This window comes from Peromyscus californicus, unplaced genomic scaffold, assembly GCF_007827085.1.
Source record: "Peromyscus californicus insignis strain IS unplaced genomic scaffold, ASM782708v3 Scaffold_2__1_contigs__length_46816999, whole genome shotgun sequence".
In the NCBI taxonomy this organism is placed as follows: Eukaryota; Metazoa; Chordata; class Mammalia; order Rodentia; family Cricetidae; genus Peromyscus; species Peromyscus californicus.
Window position 1 is genome coordinate 21,139,723 of NW_026294540.1, and position 12,795 is coordinate 21,152,517.

General features: G+C 48.6%; 1 protein-coding gene across 1 annotated transcript in view; it reads right to left on the bottom strand.

The window, feature by feature from the left end:
- Positions 1–280: 280 nt before the first annotated feature.
- The window catches only part of Galnt17 (polypeptide N-acetylgalactosaminyltransferase 17), a 442,332-nt gene continuing 429,817 nt past the window's right edge, over positions 281–12,795 (bottom strand). Inside the window, exons 10-11 of the mRNA XM_052755584.1 lie at positions 2,578–2,745; positions 281–1,832 (exon numbers count right to left, since the gene is read on the bottom strand). Coding sequence (XP_052611544.1) covers positions 1,704–1,832; positions 2,578–2,745 — 297 coding nt within the window. The 3' untranslated portion in view covers positions 281–1,703. The remainder of the gene's footprint in view (positions 1,833–2,577; positions 2,746–12,795) is intronic.

Sequence of the window (12,795 nt, forward strand, 5' to 3'; positions counted from 1 at the left end):
TTCCCTCACCTAACATGCTTTTTGTCAGAGTATTTTATCCCTGGCCTATAGAGTAAGGCTTTGTCTCAAAACAAACCAAACTTCAACTGCCTCTAAACCAAAGAAACCCTCTACTATGTCTCAGGAATTCTGCTTGTCATTGGGTATGGGAAGAATCAAGTCTATGGGTTAAGGATATATAGTTTGATGGTAGAGTGCTTGAGTTGGATTTGATCCCCAAGTGCAAAAAAAATAACAACAAAAGCAAACAACAATGCAAAAACCAAAAGGCAGACGAGGCTGAAGTTTGCGTTGTGGGATTGCTAACATATTTATTTCACAAGGAGGGGAGATGGGGCGAGGGATGATCATCAATAGAGATACCACCAAATGAGACACCGGATCCCACACTGGGCACCTACAGGGTTTGGCTCTGGGCAGGAGTTGGCCAAGGACAGTAGTGGATGGGGATGGGGAGACAGAGAAGGCATACCCTAGCAGGCAAGACCCAGCCATGTCCTCTGGGCCAGTGATCCAGGGACATGGGTCCACTCCCACCCCTCAAACTTCTAGGTATCCTTATCCCCATCCAGTGAGCAATGAAGCCACAAGCCCAAGACCACACACAGCTACTTTTTCTCTAGCACACTCACACGCTTAAGCACACAAACACAGCACTCGGCCACACACATCACCCAGACAGGCACACTCTTGCTTTCCCGTGCATGCAGACACATCCATATATTAACTCTGATTTATAAGTACACCCTAACCAGAGGGCAATTGGAAAGAAGCAATCACTCTTACAAGAGGAAACTGCTGCTTCTGTCCCCCATCAGTCAGCAGAGCGTGGGGCTGATATGAACTGAGGGCTAAGCATCATGGAGGGCCCTGTGCCCTTTGCTAGGCTGATTCTTCAGCCCTTGTGTCCTGCATGGAAGATCCTTGCTGCTCCGTGAAACCAGGACACCTTGTCCCTGGCTGTACTGACCAGGTACTGGGAGCATCCTGCATGCTTAGCTGACTTTGACAACCTCTAGACACAGGCAGGTGCTGTTCCTATTTAGGACTCCAGGTGACTGAGTCAGGGAACCTCAAGAAGAATCCAGAGGAGTCCAGAACTGTTGTCCCAAAGCCACCCTGCTGGTTAGGTCTGGATGGTGGCTGCCTTGGCATACAAACAGGCATCCGGGCCAAAGTGTCCTCAGGAGAAATGAAGTCTCGGGGTCTCACTGCTTCCTCCTTCTCCAAGAGGGAGCTAGGATGTGGCTAAAGCCCCCTGTGTCCCTCCATTTCTTGGAGGGCCAGGGTGAGTTTCACAAGCAGCTGCAGCAAAGAATGAGGAGAGGAAGGGAGGGAGAGAAGGAGGAAGGAGGGAGGGGGGATTGGGAGAGGGAGAAGGAGAGGGAGAGAGAGACCCTGCCAGGCCCAGCTGCTGGTGCTGGGTGGGAGATATGGTCGAGAGGTAAGAGCAGTCTCGCCCCCTGGTACCCAGAAGATGTAGCTCCTGGTCTCCCAGACAAGAGTGAGGGGAGATCTTCAAAGTGCACAGGCTGAATGCCTGAGAGGGACTTAGCATCTTTATCCAGGGCTGCCCTGGAGGGGCGCTGGGAGGTCCACTGAGCACCCTCTGGGCGCCCGCTGTCTCTCCACCAGGTGGCTGGTTCCGAGGATAGCCAGGCCCTGTCCTGGGTCTGGGCTCCACATGCCCTCGTTCATTCCAGCTACTTGATGGAATTCTTGATCGTCCACCTCTGTCCCGTACAGCTTCGGAGGATGAGGTCAATGCCGGCCAGGCCCCGGTTCTCCACCTCCAGGCAGCGCCCTGTGCCCTTATTCATGATGGCTCCATTCTGGGAGGGAAAGAAAGGAAAGACACAAGGAGAGAGAGGCAGACTGACTTCACCACCATAGCTCTTGTAGTTGTGGCTTCTCATGAGGGGACAAATCCCACCCACATTCTCCCACAGTGGAAGGAACCATGAGGGCCACCCTGTTTGAGTGGCTGAACCAGGTGGGGGAAATTGGTGGTGACTGAGTCAGGGTAGCGATTTCCTGGGGTCAGGACAGTGAGATAGCTTGCCAAGCCTGATGACCTGAGTTTCATCTTAGAAGAGAACTAACTCCTTCAAATTGTCTTCTTATAACTACATATGTGTGTGTGTGTGCGCGCGCGCGCGTGCGCACACGTTTGCTATGTAAGCACGCAGACCGAAGTTTGATTCCCAAAACTTACATTTAAAAAAAAGCTAGGCACAGTGATGTGCACTTGTAATCTCAGTCCCATGGAGGCAGACAGGAGGATCCCTGGAGCTCAGTGGCTAGGTAGCCTAGCCTACTTGGCAAGTTCCAAGCCAGTGAGAGCTCTGTATCAATAACAAAACAAAACCCTGCAAGGTAGGGGCTGGAGACGCTGGAGACATGGCTCTGCTGTTAACAGCACTTGCTGCTCTTGCAGAGGATGCAAGTTCAGTTCCCAGCCCACCCATTGGGCGGCTCCCACCAGCTGTAACTTCAGCTCCAGAGGATCTGGCACCTCCTTGTGGCCTCTGTGAGCACTGCATCTTGCTCCTCTAGCCCTTTCCCCACAGAGCTCACCTGGATGAAGTTCCACCGCTTGTACAAGCTGCTCTTGACCTTGTCACAGTCCAAGAGCTGCGGCAACCGACTCTTGGAGTTGTCCACCAGGCAGCGGGTGTCGGGGAGGAGTGTGGTGGTCCCCAGAGCACCCAAGTGCAGGAAGCCTTCCTTGGTATAGCGGGCGAGCTGCGGAGGGGGAAGAGTGGCAAGAGAGAGGGAAAGGTGAGGCTGTAAGGGGCCCCACGGCTCAGGTCCTCAGCTTTACCTCAGCTTTCTGTCTGTTCCAGTTGCTTCTGAAGGTCCAACACACAGGACAGCCGGCTCTAGGAGGACCATGGGCTAGCTGAGCCTGGACATTGATACACCACATCACAACTCCTCTATCCTTCCCTCCCTCCCTCCCTCCCTCCCTCCCTCCCTCCCTCCCTCCCTCCCTCCCTCCCTCCCTTTCTTCTCCTTCCCTTCCTCCCTCCTCCTAACCACCCTCCCTGACCCTGCAGCTAGACAGAAGTGACTCTTAGGCTTTCAGAAAACCACTGAACTTTTCACAGAGCCCGGGAAGTTCTGCTTAGAAATCAACCAAGAAGATAGTAGGACATGATGGTTAACATTGATCACCACATTGACAGGATCTAGAATCACCTAGAATACAATGCCCGTGAAGGTTTTTCTGCGAGGTAACTGAGGTGGGAAGACACACCTTAGGTGTGAGCGGCACCATTCCCTCGGCTGGGGTCCTGGCTTGAATGAAAAGGAGCAAGTGAGCTGAGCACCAGCGTTCATCTCTCTCTGCTTCCTGATTTCAGATTCCATGTAGGCCACTGTTATTAAACAACTGCCAGCATGGCTGTACCTTAGGCTGTGAGCCCTGATGAGCCCTTTCTTCAAGTTTTGCTGTCAGGTGTTCTTGTCACAGCAGTGAGCAAAGGAACCAACACACCAAGGACCCTGCTCAGGATCAGGAGTGACTCTTCTCTGGTGATAAGATTTTTCTGGAGGGGTCCTCATCTTTTGGTGAAAGCTACTTAGAAGCCCTCGGCTCCGATCTCCTTAAGGGAGCCTGCCTGCTCCCCTTGAACATGTGATAGCGAGCTTATGAAGTGTCCTTGAGAGAGATGCCATGAATGTGTGCTCTACAGGCAAATTAGTTCCGAATCAGAGTAATTGTTTGCAGCAAAATGGTAAGAAACTCAGAAGCCCTCCCTGCCCCTCCCCAAACAATGTTGCCCCGAGTATGTTTCAATTCACCCAAATGCAAACTGATGAATGACGGCAGGCTGTCTTTATGTTCCAGGCAAAGATATACACAGCTGCTTATTGAAATTATGAATCAATCTATTATCCAGCAGGCAAATGAGCAGTGCTAAGAACATTAATTAACTGAGTGTATCTGTGACCCAGATGTTTAAAGAGCAGAGCTTAATGCTGTTTGGAATTAGAGGTTCCTTTCTGAGGTCCGCTAGGGTGTGAAAAACCATTGAAACCAGTGAAAAGCTGATACAAGCCCATGCCATGTTGGCACCAGAGTGGGCAGAGAAAGAAGGGGGCTGTGTTCTACTTCCATTTCTGCTGCTGGGAAAAAAAAAAAAAAACAAAACAAACCTGACCAAAAGCAACTTAGGGAGCCAGGTGGTGGTGGCACATGCCTTTAATTCCAGCACTTGGGAGGCAGAGGCAGGTGGATCTCAGGAGTTTGAGGTCAGTCTGGTCTACAAAGCTAGTTCCAGGACTACCAAGACTGTTACACAGAGAAACCCTGTCTTAGAAAAACAATCAAAAAAAGCAACTTAGAGGAAGACAGGGTTTGTTTCATCTTATACTTCCAGGTCACAGTCCATCACTGAGGGAAGTAAGGCAGAAACTCAAGAACTTGAAGCAGAAACCATGGGATAATGCTGCTTTCTGGACTGTGCATAGGTCCATGCTTAGTTAGCTTTCTCATATAGCCCAGGACCACCTGTCCAGGGAATGGTGTTGCCCACAGTGGGCTGGGCCCTCCTACCTTTATTAACAGTCTCCCACAGACCCACAAGCCAATGTAATATGGGCAATCCTCAATTGAGACTCCCTTCTCAGGTGACTCTGTAGGCTGTGTCAAGTAGATGGCAAAGGACAGATGAGCTCTAGGTGGGATTTTCACATCTATATAAAGAGGTTCTTCTGGGTTTATAGGCTAGTATCTGGAGTCTTTCAAGACAGTTCCTCATGATCTGAGAGAGATGATAGATGTTACGGATTGAGTGAAATGACTCACGGATTCATGTTTTGCTGTTTTGGTTCCCCCATTGGTGAGACCATTTTTGGAGGTTGTCAAACATTTAGGGGGTAGGGCATTGCTGGAGGAAGTAAGTAGACCAATGAGGGACATCTTTGCATCTCTGTTATCCCTGGCTCTTTGCCATCTCATGCTGGGTTATGGTCAGATACAAAATAGACAGTCTCCATATGCACCATTTGCCAGGATGTGAATTGTTCCACCATGCTTGCCCTGCCGTGATGCCCTAAGACTCTCTGAAACCATGAGTCAAAACAAATCCTCAGGTGTTTGTGGCTGGTATTTTTATAACAGAGATGAGAAAAGTAACACGGATGGACAGATCCCATGTCTACTCTTCTGTTGCAAGGAAGGAGAGTAGTGAACCCAGGACCTGCTGTCAAACAAAATTCTCAGGTCCGGGTTGGGAGCTATCTTGGTGTAGTCTGCCTACTGCGACGACTTCTTCCCCACATTTCTCATGTCCTGGTTTCCTGCTTCCAAGGTATTGCTTCGGGTAGTGCCTGCTTGGACAGAATGCTCATCGGCCTTCCTCTGGAATGTTCTGGCTTCAGCTTTCCAAGTCAAGCCCTCTGTGTGACTCACTCCCTTCCTCCCTGTCTTCTCTAATCGTTCCAGCCCCAACTCATTCCTCTCTTGTTCTTGGGTGCGCGTGGATTCATGCACTCGGGTCCCTCTTTCCCAGCTGTGATGAAGCCACATGTTTTTGCCTTCGTGTACTGCCTAATGGCATTTGGGTTGTTGCCATCTAGGCACTGTGACTCACACTGGCATGGAAAGTCATTGTGTGTGTGTACACATGTGTTTGCATGTTGTGCAGCAATTTCCTCCAAACTGAAAACATTCAGCTGAGCTGCCTGTTATTTGTACACAGTGATTTAATGGTCATCACACAGGCAGCTGAGTGTGTCATCCTTGTTCCCGCCAGTAGCCAGCCACTCATCTGCGATCCCGTCAGTAACTCCCAAAGATTTACTGGTTCACTAAGCATTTCTTTGATTTCTTGTCTGAGCTCTATCTGGGATGAGTAGAGTCTGCTCATGTCTCCCCAATAAGACACATGCCACAATTTTTCACTTTTCTCCGGTGCATATCTATAGTTGGAATAGCTCATCTGAGATCATATGGCGACTCGGTGTGTACTCTCTCCATAACTGTCAAATTGTCTTCTAAAGCAACTACACCATTTTATACTCGCATTAACAAATTGGGGTACTAATTTCCCACATTCTGGCCCAATCTTGTGATTGCCAGCTTTGATTTTTATTTTAGCCATCCTAGAGAGGGAGAATTGGCCATTGTGATTTTGACTTGCATTTCTCTGATGATTAGTGGTGTTAAACATCATCATATTGACAGTTTCATAAGTTCCTTGGGAACATGCCCATGTAGGACCTTTGTCTGCTTTTAAAAATGAGTTGTCCAAGTTTTGCTTGTTTCTTCGTGTGTGTGTGTGTGTGTGTGTGTGTGTGTGTGTGTGTGTGTGTATCACACACACATGTGCATGTGGAAGTGGAGGTCAAAGGGCCACTTTCAGGAGCAGGCTCTCTCCTCCCACATGTGGGTTCTGGGATTGAACACAATTAACCAGATGTGGCAGCAAGTGCCTTAACCTACTGAGCCATCTTGGAGGCCTTCCTTCCCTCCCTCCCTCCCTCCCTCCCTCCCTCCCTCCCTCCCTCCCATTTCTTCATTTCTCCTTCCCTCTTTCTCCCCCTCCTCTTCTCTCTCCCTTTCTCCCATGAGATGCAAAAATTCTTCACACATCTGGACACTAGAGCTTTTCACTGTATTGACAGTGTCCTTTGAAGCACGCAGCGTCTTTAATTTCGATGATAATCTGTTTTTTTCCCTGTTTGTTTGCACTTTTGATGTAGCTAAGAAACCGCCGACCACGCCAAGGTCAGGGACATTTATCCCGGCCTGTGCTGTCGGGGACTTTCATCACTTTCGCTCTTATATTTAGCTAGGGCTTTGATCCATATTGAGCTCTTTTTCTAGATGATCTAAGGGAAGTGGCCAAATCCGCTCTTTTTCATGTGGGTATCTAGTTGTCTCAGTACCATTTCTTGAAAAGACTCTCCTGTCACCCTTGTCAGAAATCAGTTGACCGTGAATGTGATGATTTGTTTAGGGGCTTTCAAGGCTATTCCATTGATCTCTGGGTCCTTCTTCCATTATTGTACCGCTCCTGCGTGTGTGTACGTGTGTGGTGTGTGCATATGTGTGAATGCTTTTGCATGTAAAGGGTGTGCTTGAAGGTATGTGCACACATGTGGAGGGCTGATGTTGATGTTAGGAGTCTTTCTTGATTGCATTTCATTTTAATCACTGAGGCGGGGTCTGTCAGTCAAAGCCTCATGTGGCTAGTCTCGCTAATTTGCTTGCTTTTGAAGATCCCCTTGTCTCTGCCTGCTGAGGCTGGAATTACAAACGGGTCGCTATGTCCACTTGGCATTTATGTGGGGTTCTGGGGCCCTGGCCTCTGGTCCCCACTTCCTTTAACCTCTGGCCCACTTCCCCGGCCCTCACAGAGTGGATCGCGGTAGCTCTGTCGCGAGGTTTAGCACCGGAGTGCATGTTTTCAGTTTAATTCTTCGCAATCAACACTGTTTTGTCTATGCTGCATCTCCTGTGTTTTCAAATCAATTTCAGAATTGCATTTTCAATTTCTGGGGGGGAAAAAAAAAAGGTAGATGGAATTCTGACATGATTGCACCGCACCTGAGCACTGGCTTGGGGGAGGGCTGCCACCTTCATAGCATTTATTCTTCTATTCCATGCACACCAGGTCTCCCCGCTAGGGCTGTAATGCCTTTCTATGTGTTATCATTTTCAGTGGATAGCTCTTGTATGCCTTTGGTTGTATTCTCAAGCATTTTGTTTCTTTGTGTGTGTATGTGTGTGCGGAGGGGTGGAAGAAGTTAGAGGACAACTTGTGGGAACCAGCTCTCCCCCTCCACCCCGTGGGTCCTGGGGACAACTTAGGTTGTCAGGCTTGGTATAACCACCTCTACCTGCTGTGCCGTCTTGGTGTCCCTTGTTCTTTTCTTTTCTTTTTTTTTTAAGCATCCCTCTGCCGGAGTTTTTACCATTTGCGCAGAGTTGTCGTTTAGACAACTTCTCTGACCCGTCACTCACCTGGGATTTCATGGTCACACTCAACTATAGGCTCTGCCTATTCCTTTAGTGACCACTGTCTGAAGGCCATGACAGGGGCCCCCTGAGCACACCCACTCAGACTCCCATCCCAAAGGCCTGGGTCTCCCTCGGCGTTAGAGTCATCTCACGAGACTGTCAGCCAGCATCTCGTCCATGCCTGCAGTACACACCATCCGTCTCCTGCCCCAGGTCCTGGGTCCTGGGCCCTGGGTGCCTTTATTTGCGTTTGGTTTAGACAGTCTCTCCCAATTCACTGAACGCTGTCTTCTCTTGCCTTTTCTCGGTTCCTCTGGTCTCGGGTCCCTTTGCTTCACTTTGCAGACTGCAAGCCATTAACCCACAAATAGAACCATACTGTCTCTGTATGCATGTGCATGTAGAAGCCGGAGGTCAACCTAGGGTGTCCATCCTCAGGTGTAGTCCACCTTACTGAGACTGGATTCTCACTTTCACAGCTCTAAGTAGGCAAGAATGACTGGCCAATGAGCTCCACGGATCTCCCTGAATCAACATTGACGGTACTGAAACTAAAACCATGAACCATACCTGGCTTTTTTTTTTTTTTTTGGTATGTGTGCTGGGGATTGAATTCAGGTCCTCAGCCTTGCATGCCAAGGACCCAGTCATCTCCCCAGCCCTGGTAGTTTTTAGGTTAACAACATCCCACCCATTTTTGAAAGCCATGAGGAACAAGAAAATGTATGTTAGAAAGGGCCAAGGCTGGCTAAATACCTTTGAATGGGGAAGGATCACTCCAGATTTGCCTGCCGGGCCCAGGAGAAGAAATGAACACCATTAGCCACAACCCTAATGCATGAGGAAAAATGAAACCTCCACCATCAAATACAATTAATTCTCATTTAGAGGGGAAAAGCATTTTCTAGTTGAGATGATCTAAGAGACACTCACAACTATTAACCCAGATTTAACAGCCTTGAGGGAGAATTGAAATATTCAGGTTACAGCCAGATAAACAAAAATCTGACAATAATTGCGAAATGACTCTGGAATGCATTGAAAAATCCATTAAATGGCCGATAAAAACATGGCTCGCACTTTAAAATCAGGGGCTCTCTCGTCACTTTAAAATCAGGCACAGTCAGCATGGAAAGCCAGGCTAAGTGAGGAAGGAAGCTTGTGTACCTTCTGTTCAGGAGACAGGGGGTGTGTTCTGGTGACTCCAACCTGCTCCTTCAGCCGCTGTGCTAGCCTAGTGCTCAACTGAGATGTAATTAAGAATGGCTTCCTTCAGTTGTGGACCATCCTGAACACAGAAAGGTTGTTCTCCGACTCTGTTCTTTTGCTAAAGATTTATTTTTAAGTAATGTGCATGTGTATGTGCACCTGAGTGCAGTGCCCACAGAGGCCAAAATAGGGGGGCGTCAGGTTGCCCGGAGCTGGAGTTATAAGCAGTTATAATCTGACATGGATGCTAGGAATTGAGTTCAGGTCCTCTACAAGAGCAGCAAGGACTCTTGTGACCGCTGAGATGTCCCTCCAGAGCCTCTCCGGAGCTGTTCTGAAGAGGAAGTGGCAGGCTAGCAGTGCACAGGAACCTTCTACAATGGGCTACCATTTACATGTGGATTTAGCATAAAAACAACAATGTATACCACTGGAGAACTGCAGCCTTTCTTCTATTTCACCAGACTTTATTATTTATTTACTGACTTATTTATCATCTGCATGGATGTCAGTGTGGCCTCGTGTGTTCAGTGTTTCCTGGCTCTAGAGCATTCCTAGTGGCACGTGGACACTAAGTTTCTTGCCCTGTCCCAAAGTCCCCTATCCACGAGCTGATGTCCCATGTGCTTCGCCAGCCCTGCAGGACAGCAGAGTACCTCCAATGACTCCCTCATCGGGTGCTACAGGCTGCCTATGTGGGCTGACTGGGCACTGGATCCCTGTTGTACCTACTATGCTAGCTCCCTCTTTACTCCTACTGGATGCTTCTGGTTATCATTTTTTCATGTGTATGTATGTTTACCTGTTTGTGGGCACATCTGTGTGTGCGTGTGTGTGAAGGCCAGAGATTGATGCTGGGGATCTTCTTCAGCTGCTCTCCACTTTATACTGAGCAGGGTCTCTGACGAACCCAGAGCTCACCGATTTGGCTATCTGCGCTCGCCACTGTGTCCTGGGGGATCTCTGTGTGCCGTGTGCTGAGATTACAGGCAGTGGCCGTGTTCCTCTTCCTATGGCCTCCTCTGGTGGGAACCGATTGGCTTAAATGAGCAGCACCAACCTTTTTAGGACCCACTCTGATTTGCTGTGGACTCAGATCCTTTCAATTTTGAATGAACAAGGTCTTTGGAAATGATCCTTGCATAGATAAGGGCTTGGTGGGATCCTACCAACTCAGGAGTCTGGGGCAGGTTCAAGTTCCAGAGGAGCTGAGGCTATAATGAGCAATTTCACGGCTAGCCTTAGTGAAACCTTATTTCAAAAGAAAAAGTTAAACTGGAGATTGGAAGTGTGGTTCTGTGGTTATGGTACTTGCCTAGAATCCCCCAGTGTGAGGCTGGGGTTGGGGCTCACTGGCCATGGTACCACTTTAGAGGCAGAGGCAAGAGGAGCCACCTGAAATTTGAGGGTGCATTGCCCAGACCCTGTCTCAAATAAAACAGAAGAGAACAAAACAAAACAAAAAAAAGTCAATCAAGTAATAGCAATGACTAAAAAGATGAGGGGCGACTTCCCTTACTTGGCTGTTGGTCCTAGGGTTTACAAGAAAATAAACCAAGCAATCCCGGGGAAGCAAGCTGCTAGGCAGCACCCCTGCGTGGCCTCTGCATCCGCTCCTGCCTTGGGGCTTCTGCCTTGAGGACATTTTAGGGCCGGGGAGATGACTCAGTTGGTAAAGTTCCTGCTTTGCAAGCATGAGAATTCCCGAGTTCCGTCCCCAGAATCCATGTACAAAAAAGCTAGGCATGGTGGTCTAGACTTATAATCTCAGAGCTGGGGATGTGGAGACAGGAGGATCCCTGGCGCTCCCTGTCTACCAGTCTAGCCTATTTGGTGTATTCCAGGCCAGTGAGTGCCCCAGTCCCCAAAACATAAGGTAGACAGCATCTAAGGCTGATCCCTGGCCTCCACATTGCATTTGTGTACACGTCCATGCATGCTCCCACATGTAAATGCTCCTTTAGACACAGGAACACACACACACACACACACACACACACACACACACACACACACACACACACACAAAGACTACATTTTATTTGGAAAAAATTTCAAGATGTAATTATATAAAAACTGAAATAACATGCATTTTTAAATATGAAGCTAATGGGGCTGGGGATATGGTTCAGTGGTTGCTCTTACAGAGGACCCGAGAACCTGAGTGTGGTTCCCAGCACCCATGTGAGGCCGCTCACAACTGCCAATCGGCTTCAAGGGATCTGGCACCCCCTTCTGGCTGCCAAAGGTAATTGCACTCACATGCATAGACCCATATCCATATACACAATTAAAATGAACTAAATGTTCTTTAAAAATGAAGCCAGCATAAAGTGGGCATGTCCCAGGCAAAAGGGACATCTATTACTACCAAATAGTAGAAGCATATTCCCAAAATCACAAGGCTACTTTCTGTGCAAAAACATCTCTCTTTGGGAAAGCTCTTCATGGCTCTGGCTCCTGCCCTCAGCATTCACAGGACTGTATTTGAACAGCAACAGCCGTCTGGCTGTCATTCCCTTCTGCCTTTGCCTTCCCTGGGCTAATAGCTTACCGGGCCATGTCATTCCATCAGCGTGTGAGTGTCTTATTGGCACAATGCATCATAATGACAAGGCATTTATATGATGCATCGCTTCCAAGATGAAGCCATTGAAGACGGAGTCCAAGATCAGATTACATTTAATTAGGGGACAAAAAAGAATTCTCATGTGTCATTCCGGTGATGGATTAACTGAGAGAAGGAACGTGAGTATCTCAGGAAAGAAGGGAGAGAGAGAAACACCCATCAACAGGGAGGGCAGGCAAAGGAGACCAGGCAAAGGAGACCAGGATGTACCTGGCCCTAGGTATGGTTGAGTCTTATTGTCAGCTCAATTGGATTAAGAAGTGCCCAAGGGCCTGGCAAGGTGGTTCAACTGCCCAAGGTGTTTGCTGCCAAGCCTTGGGACCTGAGTTCGAATCTTGGAATCTAGATGGAAGAGAGAATGACTCCTGTAGGTTGGCCTCTGACCCCTGTGTATGAGCGCAGGTGCATGCATGTGCACACAAACAGTAAAAATAATTAAATGACGAGGGCATCGATGAGGCACACTTTTAGGTGTGTCTATAAGGGTGATCCAGGGAAGTTTAACTGAGGAGGGAAAATCCATCATGGATATGGGCAGCACCAACCCACAGGCTAGGGACCCAGAGTGAATAAAAATGGAACAAAGATAAAGTCAGGCGTGGGGGTGGGGATGGTTCACTTGGTAAAGAGTTTGCCTTGCAAGCATGAGGACCTGAGTTTGATCCCCAGAATCCATGAAAAAGTCTATAACCCTAGTGAACGTAAGATGGGGTTTGAAAGCAGATGGATCCCCCGGCCAGTCTAGCCTACTTGGTGAGCTCCAGGCCAGTGAGAGACCTTGTCTCAAGAAACATAGTGGCAAGTCCTTGAGGACTGGCACCTAAGACTGCCCTCTGTTTGTTCTATCCATCCATCCATCCATCCATCCATCCATCCATCCATCCATCCATCCATCCATCCATCTACAAATTCCTACAATCCTCACAGGAGGGAGAAAGAGAGAGGGAGGAGCACTGGTATTTCCCCTTCTTTTTTTCCCCAGACC